Below are 12,924 nucleotides of genomic sequence, written 5' to 3'. Positions count from 1 at the left end.
TTTGACTTGAGAGCTCTTTATGAATTTTGGATGCAAGTCTTTTTATTAAATAGATGCTAGTCCTTTTATCAGATATGTGATTTACAAACAATTTCTCCCTTTCTGTGGCTTGTCTTTTCATTATCTTAACAGTGTCTTTTGGAGGCAAATGTTCTTAATTTTGATGAAGTCTATTTTATCAATTTATCATTACTTTTCTTTTATGAATCATGTTTTGCTGTTGTATATTAGAAATCTCTGCGTAATCCAAAGTCTTGTATTTTCTTCTGGAAGTGTAATAGTTTTAGGTTTTACATTTAGTCTTACAAACTGTTCTGAGTACATTTTGGTATATTTTGTAAGGTTTGAGTTAATCATATGGATATCCAGTTGTTCTGGCACTGTTTGTTGAAAGATTATTCTTCCTCCATTTAGTTGCCTCTGTATATTTGTCAAACATAAAGGTGTGATAAGTGATTTGTAGATGCTTTCTCCCATTCTGTGAGTTGTCTTTTCACTTTTCTGATGGTTCCTTTTGAAGTCCAAAACTTTTTAATTTTGATGGAGTGCAATTTATCTTCTTTCTTTTTCCTGTTGTCATTTGTGCTTTTGGTGTAATCTCTAACAAATCATTGCCTAATCCTAGGTCATGAAGATTTACTTGTATGTTTTCTTCTAAGAGTTTTATAGCTGTAGCTTTTATATTTAGGTGTCTGACCTACTTTGAGTTAATTTTGTTTATAATATGAGGTAGAGGTCATTCTTTTGCATGTGGATATAAACTTATCTGAGCATCATTTGCTGAAAAGACTATTCTTCTCCGTTCTCATTGAATTATCTTGGTACTCTTGTCAAAAACCAACAAATCATAAATGTAAGGGTCTATTTCTGGACTCTCAGTTCTATTCTATTGATCCATATTTCCATTCTTAGACCAGTATCGCACTAACTTAATTACTGTACTTTTATAGTAAGTTTTGAAATTGAGTAGTGTGAGTCTTACAACTTGATTCATCTTCTTCAAAATTATTTTGGTTATTCTAGTTGCTTTGCTCTTCCATATAAATTTTAGCTTCGGTTAATTTCTTTTTTTAAAAAAACATGCTTGGTTTTTTATTATGATTGTGTTGCATTTATACATCAGTTTGGGGAGAATTGACATCTGAACAATTTTTAGTTTTCCAATACATGAACATGGTGTGTCTCTTCATTTATTTTAGTCTTTTAAAATTTCTTTCATCGATGTTTTATGGTTTTCAGTGAATAGGTTTGCAATATTTTGATAGAGTTATACATAAATATTTCATCATTTTGGTGATATTTAAATGGCACTTTAAAAAAATTCACTTCTGATTGTTCACTGCTTGCTTATAGAAATATAGTTGCTTTTTGTATATTGACTCTGTATCCTGTGATCTTGTGTCCTTTTATTTCTAAATTTGCTTGTTAATTCTGGTAGCTGTTTTGTAGATTCTTTGGGATTTTCTACATAGGTGATCTTACCATCTGCAAATACAGACAGTTTTATTTCCTCCTTTCCAATCTATATGCATTTTATTTCTTTTTCTTGTCTTATTGCATGGTCTAGGACCTCCAGTATAATATTGAATACAAGTAACGGGAGGGGACAATCTTGCTTTATTCCTAGTGTTAGGGGAAAACATTCAGTCTTTCACTATTAAGTATGGTGTTAGCTATAGGTTTTTGTGCATGTCATTGACCAGATTGAGGCATTTCCCTTCCATTCTAATTTGTTGTTTTTTAAAAAAATATTGCATAGATGTTAAATTTTGCCTAATACTTTTTCAGTAACTATTGAAATAACCATATGGTTTTCTATTTAATCTGTTAATATGGCGAATTACATTGATATTCAATGTTGAACCAACCTTTCATTTCTGGGATAAATCCCACTTGGCCATGTTGCATTATCATGACTCATTATTCTGTCTGAAGGTAGCTCCTCATATTCTCCTTTCTAGTTTCTCCTGTCTCACTCATGTTTTTATCATCTGGCACCTTCCTCTCTCCTTTCAAAAGATATGCCCTAGCTAGAAAATTCTTCAAAATTCTCTGTAGTCTGCACCTTCAGCCTCCACCTCCTCATCTCATTCTCTCTCCTTAGCTCTCTCTCAGTGTCCTCCAGTGACTTCCAGGAGGCATGTCCTCAGAGTCTCCCTTCATAGCCACTGCACTGGTTTATACTGCAGGTCATGGTCTGTTTTTTCCTGGACCTTCTCCTCCCTGATCTTCCTTCTGAGTCAGCTCTACCTTGCCAGACTCCAGCCTCATATAGGTTTTTGCTCCCCGATACTTTGGGATTCTGCAGAAGCCTCCTGACCCATCTCTCAACAACCTGCACTGCTCTCGCCCCTGATGAAACTCTGTGCTCATTCTTTGGTTTAACAGTGTTTGTGGCTTCTCTTGTAGAAGGATTGTGCCAGGTCATCTCAGCCTGACTTTCAGATGCCTCTTCAATCTGGCTCCAGTCTGTCTTTCTGGCTCCATCTTCTCCCTGTAGACTTCCCCTCAGGATCAGGGAGCCTGGGTTATTTATTCAAGGACCCTGAGTACCTTACATGCCTGAGCTTCCTGGATACTCTCTCCAGGGGCGCTCTTTCCCATGTCTGCCAGCCTTGCCAAATATGCCCCTAATCCCGGGGCTCAGTGCACCTGGGGTCTACCCAGGGGCCTCCTCTCATCACTCCATCTTCCCCTCTGGTCCCTCTTGCTTGGTAGGAGTCAGTTTCTGCTTCCTGTTATTGGTTCTCTGTCAGTCTTGACCACTTATCTCCTCAATCAGACTATAAGCTTTGGTAGAGCAGGTGTCTTCTTTGCCTGTGATCATTAGGTTGGGTTTTTCTCTGCGGTATGTTTGCATAAAGTGGCAATGGTAGGATTCTGGGTTGGGTGGGTTTGGGATGGGGTGTTGTGAGTCAGCAGTAGGGTTGGGGGAGCTGGTAATCTGAGTTTGCCCCTTCCCTGAAGGCTCCTTAAACAGGCATCCGGGAGGTATCCAGGAGGTGCTTGAGGGGAGCTCACAGTGTCCTTCAGCTGGGAAGCCAGAATGTATTATGCAGTCGAGGAGAGAGCATGACTGAGATAGGAAAGAAAAAGTCTCTTTCTGTTCATGTGCTGGGACAGATGGTATAGCATATCTCCAGGGAAAGACGGCACCACATCCAGCATGGATCCCACATGGCCTCCAGTTCTGAGACCCTGGGTGGTTGTCAGGCCCACCTCTGGGGTGGGGAAAGCCTTCAGGTAGAATGCAGCCCAGAGCCAAGGACAGGACTTCTAGGTCCAGCGACAAAGAGGTCCCTGAAAGAAGAGTGTGGGAGCTGCTGCTGGTCACCGCCAGGCAGCTGAAGTCCCAGAGGCAGGCTCTTCGGGATCCAAATGGACAAATGGAGGAGGGACCAACACAGGGCTCCCAAGGGCTGGAGGAGCCACAGCTGAAGGGGCAGGGGCCAACCTGGGCTCCCCTTCTGCAGCTGGTACTAAGAACTAAGCGTTTGGAGGGAGTGATTGAGGCCTAGAAAGCTGTGCACCTTTGCATGGCTTCTGTCCTGTGTGGCCTGAGGCAAAGGCAGGACCAGGCTCCGTTTACCCAGATATGCCAGGAGCTGTACCTGCCAAGAGAAGTTTTGACCAAACGGCACCTTTGCCAGGATCTGGAATGTGATGCCTAAACACGCTTTTGTAGCTTGTGTTTTCCCTTAGCTTTTCAGTAAGTACTGCTTTCAAAAGAATTCCAGCCTCGTTTCTGTGACCTGAGGGGCAGTGGTGTTTCTCCACACGTGCATCTCTGCCAGCACGGAGGAGGGCATTGGGGTGGAGCAGGGAGCAAGGGTGGGCGCCCGCCACTGGGTGGTGGGGGTGTCAGGAGGCTCTGGTGCAGAGAAGGAGATGAGACCTGCTGTGGACACTGATCCCTGCTGGCGGTGACCTTATTATCCTCTCAGTCCCCAGAGGATTTGGCACAGTGCTGGATATCAGCAAGTATTTGCTTCGTTGGAGCTGATCCCTGAGAAATGACCAGCTAAGGCCTCTCTGTGGAAGAGCAGTCTTTTGTCTGATGTGGAACATGTCATACTTTCAAACGGTGACATCCTACACTGTCAAGGAAGCTTCTTTACAATGCCCCTGCCACCCCCAACACACACAGCTCTGTCACAGCATTGCCAGCACACCCAGCCTTTTAACCTCTGGTATTTTGTGCATGGCCAGTGTGATTATCCAGTGACTAAGCATCCTTAGGGCCATACTCCATCACAGGCCAGCCAAGCTTTGGGCTTTGAGGACATCAGCGAGCCCAACTGGTTACACTTGGCTACTCCCAAAGTAGATGGTAGATGCCTTTGGCATTTGTTTGCTGGCAGCCAGGTGTGTGTTTGCTACAGTGGGGCCTAGAAGCTCTGAGCGCTGGAGCCAGAAGGGTCAGGGCTGGGGCTCTGGTGCCCAGTGCTCGCTCCAGGCCTGAGCTCCGTGTCCTCGTCTCTCCCTCTGCAGCTTGTCTCCAATGTCCTCATTTTCTCCTGCACCAACATCGTGGGTGTCTGTACCCACTACCCGGCTGAGGTCTCCCAGAGACAGGCCTTCCAGGAGACCCGGGAGTGCATCCAGGCGCGGCTCCACTCACAGCGGGAGAATCAGCAGCAGGTGAGTGAGGCCCTCCTGCCCTGCGCAGCTGGCCAGGGGCTGGGGGGATCCTGCCTCAGCCCCGCTGCCTCCTCCCCGCCAGCTGTGCAATGTTTTCCCTGGAGGGAGCCCAGCGTTCCTGGCTCTGTGGGAATGCTCTGGGGGAGGCTCTGGAGAAGGGGCTCTAGCCCTGCCCTTGCCTGTTGCCTCCTCAGTGACTCCCTGTGGTTTGCGAGCAAACCAAGCAACCTGGGCCCTGAGCAGGAGGAAGTGGCCCTCCACCCCTCCCCAGGAGCTGATGAATTGGTGTGGTCAGACCATCAGCCCTCCCCACTGGGATTAAGGTGTTCCCCAGGGGAGTGGGGAGGGAGGTCTCTCATGAATCTAAACAATTCTTAGCACACTTTCTCCCAGTCCTCAAAATTATATTTCCTCAATATATTTTCACAAAATTGTCCTTTAATTTGTGTTTTTAGCACCAATAGCTGTTTACTGAGAGTTTACTGAGATGGCCTTCGATAACCATGTCCACTGATGCCAGGGGAGACCAGGCCGGCCCACAGAGAGCTCACTAGCTCACAGAGTTTCCCGAGTATAAGGCTGTCCGTGGTGGAGCTGAACAAGACACAGCTCCCATCCTCAGGGAGACCCCGGTAACAGACCATTGAAACAGAATGATCGGGGACTTTACAGGAAGGCCTGGGGTGGATGCTGGCAGCCAGAGCCAGGACCCTCCTCCTCGGAAGGGGCGAGCCTGAGGAAAGGTAGCAACAGCAGTATGTAGGATGGTGATTCTAGCTGAGGAGCTCGTGGGCCAAGGCAAGAAAACACTATGAAAAGCTTGGGAAGCTTCCTGTGGTTCATGCTGTCTGGAGCAGAGGGCAGATTTCAGTTCAGGGACCACTGGGAGGTGAGCATGGGGCAGGAGAAGCCAGGCCATGGCCAGACTAGGGGCGTGGCTGACCCTGGAAGCTGCAGGAGGCATAGAAGGGCTTATATGGGGCAGTAACGTGGTCAGGTGTATGTTTTAGGAAGATCACTGGCTGGCTTGCAGTGGAGGGTGAGTCAAAGGCAGCAAGCTTGGAGACAGAGAGACCAATTCAGAGACTGTCCTGGTCATCCAGACAGGACCTGAAAGAGGCCCAGGCCTGCTGGAGGTGGAGAATGGGATGATGGGATGGTGCTTCCGGAGGATAATGCCAGCCAGGCCCGGGCTGGAGGGAGTGGGCAGGCACGGGATGGGGCTGATGGAGTGAAGGCATTGGGTTGCAGTGGAAAATAAGGAGTGAACTTGGTGGGTCCAGAAGGATCCACATTTGACGGGGCTGGTGGAACCCAGGGAAGCTTTGGAGGTTTGGAGCAGAGGAGTGACATGACAAAGGCAGGGTATTGGAGAGATGGGACCATACAGGGAGCAAGGAGGGCGGAGGAGAGGCTGTCCGGCTTGAACAGCGTGGCTGGAATCCCAGTTGGGTGAGAACTTCATGGAGGCAGTGGGTGGGTGGAGGACAGGAAGGACAAGTCCAGTGCTGTGTCCCAGTGGGGCTTGATCAGGGCTGGATACGGTGCTGAAGGGAGAGGGATGAGTCGCAGAGGAAAAGTTCTGAAAAGTAAGAGCAGTTTACACAGGCAAGGTCTTGACCTTGGTGATCAGGCAGTTGGGGGTGTCATGGGCAGAGGCAGGGAACTTGAGAAGAAGAGCCGTCAGGAGTGAACATCAGGGAGGGTGAGTGGGCCTGATGTCAGATGGTGGTAGTAAGACATTGGGTGTGAAGGTCACCTGCTTTGGGGGCATCTGGACCACCATTCCCTAATGTGGAAATGGATCCCCTTTCTCCACACCTCATCCTCTGGTCCCCACAAAGCCTTCTGTGACCACCCACTTCTCTCCAGCCTAGGTCAGATCCCCCTGCTCAGTGCCCTATTGTACCCTGTAGCCCCACGAGATGGGGACTCTGTGAAGGAGGAACCTTGCCTGTCTCATTTATGGTTATAACTCCGGGCACCCAGCACTATGCCTGGAACACGGTAGGTAGGTGCTCAGTGAATATCTGATGACTGCATGAATCTCATCTAATGCATCCAACAACCCCATCCCTATTTACAGATGAGGAAGCTGAGGCTCAGAGAAGTTCAGTCATTTGCCCAAGGTCTCAGGTGACATCCAGGACTCTGATCCAAGGTGCTTGGTATACAGGTTCACCAAGACTGCTTTTCCCCTTATGCATTGAAGAACCAGGAGGTGTCCCAGGGAGATGGGAGCCAGGGAACCCTGGGGGATGACTTCCACCCCCAACACACGCAGTGTTGTCCACACGAGTTTCAGGAGAGCCTGAGAGATTTTCCAGGGCCCTGCGGGTGGGGGCACAGATGTGAAGGAGTGAAGCCTTGGGAGGAGAGGGGACTGCCAGGCAAGGGGAGGAGCTGTGATGAAAGCATCTGCTTGCCTCCCCAGGAGCGGCTTCTGCTGTCTGTCCTTCCCCGTCACGTTGCCATGGAGATGAAAGCAGACATCAACGCCAAGCAGGAGGATATGATGTTCCATAAGATTTACATCCAGAAACATGACAACGTGAGGTAGGGCTGAGGCTGGGGGGCGAGGCCAGGGTGGGAAGACCAAACCCCAAAGGAGATGACATCCCCCCTCCCTCCCCTTCAAGAGGACACAGCCCAACAGAGTGGTCTGGTGGCTTTGGAATGTGTGTTGTCTGGAGTGCCCCAGCCCTACCCCTTTAGGTCTGTTAAGTGATTTGGTACTGGTGGGAGGAGGTGAGGCTGAGGGAGAGGATGTAGAAGGAAGGAGGAGGAAGAAGAAAGCCACACCACCAGCTATTGGGGAAACTCCTAGCCTAACAAGAGAGACAGAAAGCACAAATGTGGGGCCCAAATGTCACCATCATCATCTCAATCTTCACAGCAGTTTCCATACCTTCTAAGCTAGTGTGTGCCAGGCACTGTACCAGGCATTATCCACCTTATTACTAATCCTATCAGGAGGCTGACAGCCCTGCAGGGTAGGGACCCTTATCAGCATCCTTTGTATGGGGATGGCTGAGACCCTTGCCCAAGGTCACTCAGTCAGGAATGGTAAAGCCAGGGTGCCCCCAGGTCGGCCCACTCCAAAGCCCATGCTCTTTTTATTGCCTGTTTGCTGCTGCCCTAGACAGAAGTGCTGACAGCAGGGACGTGCAAGCAGATGTAGATTAATAGAGTGCAAAATCTGCTTCTGCATACTCCACGGGGACACGAGGCGATGCAGTGGCCTTCATCCAGCATGGCTCCTGGAAAGCCGATAATCCTCCCACGTGCCCAGAAGAGGAGCTGCTGTGTTTGCCTTTGAGGGGTTACTTTCTCCCTGGGAGCATTTTCCTAGGACCCACAGTCCTCTAAGACTGGTGTAAAGAGAACCTTTTGGAGGTTTGGGTTGAATTTTCCATAAAGACGTTAAATGGAATAATATCCCCACCTTAGGACGTGTAAAGAAACAGCCTTCTTCATCAGAACAAATCCCAGAGGCCCAAGGTTCAGCTGGAAAGGAGGGACCTGCCAGGTGGTCCCAACACTTATATACCCCTGAGCTCCACCCTTCTGGAATTTTCTCTCGTGGTCCTGTCTTCACCACCCCACTGGCCCTGGCATTGCTCTGTTCCAGACAGAGCATGGACAAAAGGTCTTTCCTTGATTGCTCTTAGCAGAGCTTCCAGCGGATTTATTTAACTATAAATTGGAACACAAAAGTTAAATCCAGGAAAGTTGCCCTTCAGAAACCGTCCTGCACTCAGGGCGCAGGTTCTCAGCCTGGCTTGGCCAGCACTTCCAGCACATCTGGCCACCTCTGTGTCTTCCCAGAACGTGGCCCTCTTACCCCTCTGTCCTCCCACAGGGCGGGCATCGTCTCAATGCCCAGCCTTCTGTTGCTGGCTCTTGGGCCCCCAGCCCTCCAGCAGAGGTCAGTCTCAGGCCTCTTCCCCAGTGAGTGGCCCAGCCCAGGGTGGCACCCCCTCCCTCCCTCTGCTCCCACTGAGGCTGCGGCTTTGGGTCAATAAAAGAGCAGTACCCTCATCACAGAGTGGCCTGAGGATCTGCACGGCCAGAGTCAGACCCCAGCCACAGTGGGGGTATTGCTGTTCTAGAATGTGCTCAGGATCAATGACAGCAATCAGGAAAGAGATGAAAGGGAAAAGCCAAGATGCCATCATTTGCATGGGGATAGATGTAATTCTGACTCTGAAATTGCCAGAACTAGGGGTGGCTGGTTCACATCAGAGGCCAGCCGCAAGCAATCATATGCAAATCTCCCGCTGGAGCCCCTTTCCCTGTTTCATCAGCCGCCGCCCCACTCGCTGGGTGCAGCTCTTGATGGAAACACATTGTTTGCTCTGGTCTCTGGTTTGGGGCTGAACCTTTGGCTTGGGTTGGGGGTTGAGTAGTAGGTGGAGGGATGACATCACAGTGTAGAAATGCACTTTGGGGCTTGGCTTGTGTTCCAGTGACTAGCCCTGGGGCCCTGAGTTAGGCAGCCCTGCATGTCATCCTGACTCTGCTGTGTGACCAGGGCAAGTTACAGGCATTGAGCCACTCTGAACTTCAGTATCCTCATCTGCGTGACAAAATAGGAAGAGTACCTAGTTAACAGGGTTGTAAAGAGTAAATGAAATAATGTGAGGAAAGTGCTTAGGACAATATCTGGCACAAAACAAGTGTTCGCTAATTGAGAGCAGCTCTTATTGTTGTTACTGTTATTATTATGATTATTATCGCACTCCCTATCAACAAAGAAAGGCCTGGGGATTCTCGAGCTGGAGTGGAAGGGTGATGAGTCACATTCGTCAACTCTCTGTGGAGTTGTAATATTTAGAGAGGGTGATGACATGCTGTTCTCTAACCCCACTGAGAGCAAGGCCACAAGAAAAATAAATCATCTCTGCTGTGTGACAGATTGGGCCTGGCCCTAAGGAAGGGAAGAGGCTAATGGGTGGCAGGAAAGTTTGGCCTGGGTGAGGAAGGGTGACAGACAGGCACCCACGCTCCGTGACCTCATTCTCCCCTGGCCCTGAGGCCATGAGGAGAATTACTGCACAGCACATAACCCCCGGGATTCTGGGGGGCCTGTCAAATGCTCTGGTGCTGAGTTACCACCTGTGGGCTGAGGCAGGCCAAAGGCCAAGGAACCCTTGAGACCCCTGTGGGTCCCCCAGATGCCTCTCCCATCTGATGCGTGGTGACAGGTGGAGATGTTTCAGCCTCTCTGGTTGAACAAGTCACTGGGCCCTGGGGTCATTGCCTGATTCAGACCTGGGGCTTTGAGAGCCCCCCGGCTTGCCCTCACCTCCTCCCAGACCCCTGCCCCTCCTGCAGCTGCAGCGTCAAGGGCAGAGGAGGCCGTGCAGTCCCCACACCTGGGACAAGGGCCTCCAGGACATGCCAGCAGAGGCTGCTCTGAGCCGGCACCTCCGTGCCCGGCCTTGGGAGGAGGGAGACAGGGATTAGAGGGAGGGGCCGCCCAGCGAAGGCACCACAAGGGGGAGGCAAAGTAAACGCACTGACGCAGCCGGAACCCCGTGCCAGTGGGCACTCTTGCAGAGAGGTCACCATTGTGGAGGAAGATGAGTGCTTGTATTGAGCCGACTAGTTCATACACCTGCTCTGCCACTTAGTAGCTGTGGGGACTTGGGCAGGCTACCTAGTCTGAGCCTCAGTTTTCTCTTCTGTGACATGGGAATGCTGATGCCCACCACTCATCTGTTCAGCAAAGGTTTAACCTCTGCCTTCATCGCTGGGAACTGCCGGCTGTGCTCTCAGACACTCAGCTAGAGGCAGGAACCATGGTGGGGACTGAGGGGGACACGTCTTTGTCAATGGGAAGCTCACCTTGTATTCAGGAGGGCACACACACAAGGATTACTTAGTAAATTGGGAACGTATCACATGGGGAGTAGGGGTAGTGACCCCGGGGACCTGGACTTTGCATTCTAGCAGGGTATGATGCTAGACAACTCACCACTCAGGCACTCCGTTACAATTGTGACAAAAGCCACTGAGGAGCAGAGCCTGTAAGAGGGGGCCCTGGAGCTTCTTGCAGGGGAGCAGAAGGGTAGAGGGGGTGCAGTATGTAAAGCACCTGCCCCAGGAGGTGGCTGCAGACTGTTCGCCCTGTGAAGGCAGAGCAGGCTCCTGGGAGGCTACCAGGCAAGAGTCAAGGTCAGGTCACCCTGTAGTCCAAAGATTTCAGGGAGCAGGGAAAACCTAGCCAGGCTGAGAGGGTCCTGGCTGAGTGAGAACGGCCCATACCTGACTGGCCAGGACACGGGAGCCCTCAGGTTTACAGGTTGTGGGTGGTGGGGAGGATCACTCCAGAGATCCCACTGTCTGTGGGATGGAGAGAAGGCCACCTCCTCCAGGGGACGCTGCACCTCTGCTGAAGAAATACCTTCCTCGCAGGGCTCCGTCTGTTTGGAACTTGGGAGGGGTTCAGGATAGAGCACGGGGGTCTGGGCTCACTGGCTTGAAGGAGAGCCTCATCCTCAGAGACCCAGGAGCCCTGGGGGGCTGGAGCGAGGGGAAGCTGCGGACTTGGGGGTGGAAGTGAGGTAATGCCTTCTCCGTACACAGTGGGGAGTAGCAGGGTCTGGGGAGGGCTGCCGTGCACCCCCTTCCCTTCTCTCCCCAGCCTCTCCCGAACCTCCCCCTTTTAAGGTTATCATCTCCTCTCCCATCTCCTTCAAGGACTTGGCTGTGTCCCCAGGTCGCCCTGGCGTCTGGCTCAGCTGTGGCGTGGTTCTGAATTATAATGACCGCGCTACAATGTCCGCGATGCTCAGATACCCGTGGGTGGATGGTGCACCCTGTGGGCAGAGAGGAAAAATGTCTACCTCCCCACGTCCACAGCCAGCAGACCAACGAGAGGAGTGGTCTACAAACACGCAGCATTCCTGTCTCCAACCTGACACTAAGAAAAGATTCTTGTCATATCTCACATCAATTACAGAGAAAGTGTTCTCTATATTATCATCTCATTCATTCCACAAGCATTTACTGAGCTGCTACTATGTGTGCCAGGCATGACTCAGAGTAGACAGAGAAGACAGCGTGCTTGCCCCTTAGGGAATACCCAGCCCTCCCCAGTGAGGGGCCGCTGGGCCGGGTGCCGTGGGAATAGTGGCTGAGCACCCAGCTGGCCCTGTTGGGGGAGCCACAGGGGTTGGGTCTTTTAATTAGTCAATCAATTAATTATTTTAGTTGTGGTAAAATATACATAGTATAAAATGTACCATTTTAATAATTTTTAAGTGTATGGTTCAGTGGCATTAAGAACATTCACATTGTTGTGCAACCGTCACCACCTTCTGTCTCCAGAGGCTTTTTTCATCTTGGGGAACTGAAATTCTGTACTCATTAAACACTGACTCCCCATTCCTCCTGTCCTGCCAGCCCCTGGCAGACACCATTCTACTTTCCATGAATTTGGCTACTCCAGGTACCTCACATAAGTGGAGTTATTCAGTATTTATCTTTTTGTGTCTGGCTTATTTCACTTAATGTCTTCAAGGTTCATCCATATTATAGAATGCGTCAGGTTTTCCTTCCTTTTTAAGGCTCAGTCACATTCCATTGTATGCATAGACCACATTTTGTTTACCTGGGCATCCGTTCGTGGACACTTGGGTTGCTTGCACCTCTTGGCTATTGTGGATAGTGCTGCTGTGAGGATGGGTGTACAAACATCTTGAGTCCCTGCTTTCAGTTCTTTGGGGTGTATACCTAGAAGTGAAATCGCTGTGTGATTTGATAATTCTATTTCTAACTTTCTAGGGAGCCCCGTACTGTTCTCCATAGTGGTTCACAGCATTACCTTTGCATCAGCAGCACACAAAGCTTCCAGTTTCTTCACATCCTTGCGTGGGGTTGGGTCTTGACAACAGACCTGAGTTTGTCCTGGGACACAGGATGGGGACTGGTGGGGAAAGGATCCAGCAACTGTCTGAACTCCAACTGGGGGGCCTTGGGGGGAACAGAAAGGGAGAGCCGTCAGGGCGCAGGGGCACTGACCAGTTGAACATGTCAGGCTGTCTTTGAAACAACTGGACTCAGTTGTGCTTCGTGATGCTAATTCTAAAAAGGATTCAGACTTAAGAAGGCTGATTCTGGGCAGGGTGAGTCAAAGAACACATTGTGAAGATGGAAGGGTTAGAATCAGGGCCTAAAAGAAGAATGCAATTTTTTTGACCTTTTAAAAATTAACATTTTTATTGTATATACAAAGGGTGTATGTTCTTTGTAGAAAAATTGGAAACTAGGAGCAGC

At 49.9% G+C, this 12,924-nt stretch overlaps 1 protein-coding gene across 4 annotated transcripts in view; it reads left to right on the top strand.

Moving 5' to 3' along the window:
• ADCY5 (adenylate cyclase 5) overlaps positions 1-12,924 on the top strand; it is a 142,737-nt gene that overhangs the window by 78,988 nt on the left and 50,825 nt on the right. For all 4 annotated transcript variants that reach the window (XR_004320159.1, XR_004320156.1, XM_032480537.1 and 1 more), the window contains exons 2-3: positions 4,492-4,641; positions 7,076-7,197. Coding sequence is in view for 2 of the 4 variants with exons in the window: in XM_032480537.1 (XP_032336428.1) it covers positions 4,492-4,641; positions 7,076-7,197 (272 nt within the window). In the remaining 2 variants the exon portion in view is untranslated. The remainder of the gene's footprint in view (positions 1-4,491; positions 4,642-7,075; positions 7,198-12,924) is intronic.

This window comes from Camelus ferus, chromosome 1 (assembly GCF_009834535.1).
Source record: "Camelus ferus isolate YT-003-E chromosome 1, BCGSAC_Cfer_1.0, whole genome shotgun sequence".
Lineage (NCBI taxonomy): Eukaryota > Metazoa > Chordata > Mammalia > Artiodactyla > Camelidae > Camelus > Camelus ferus.
This window is presented reverse-complemented; position numbering and strand designations above follow the sequence as displayed.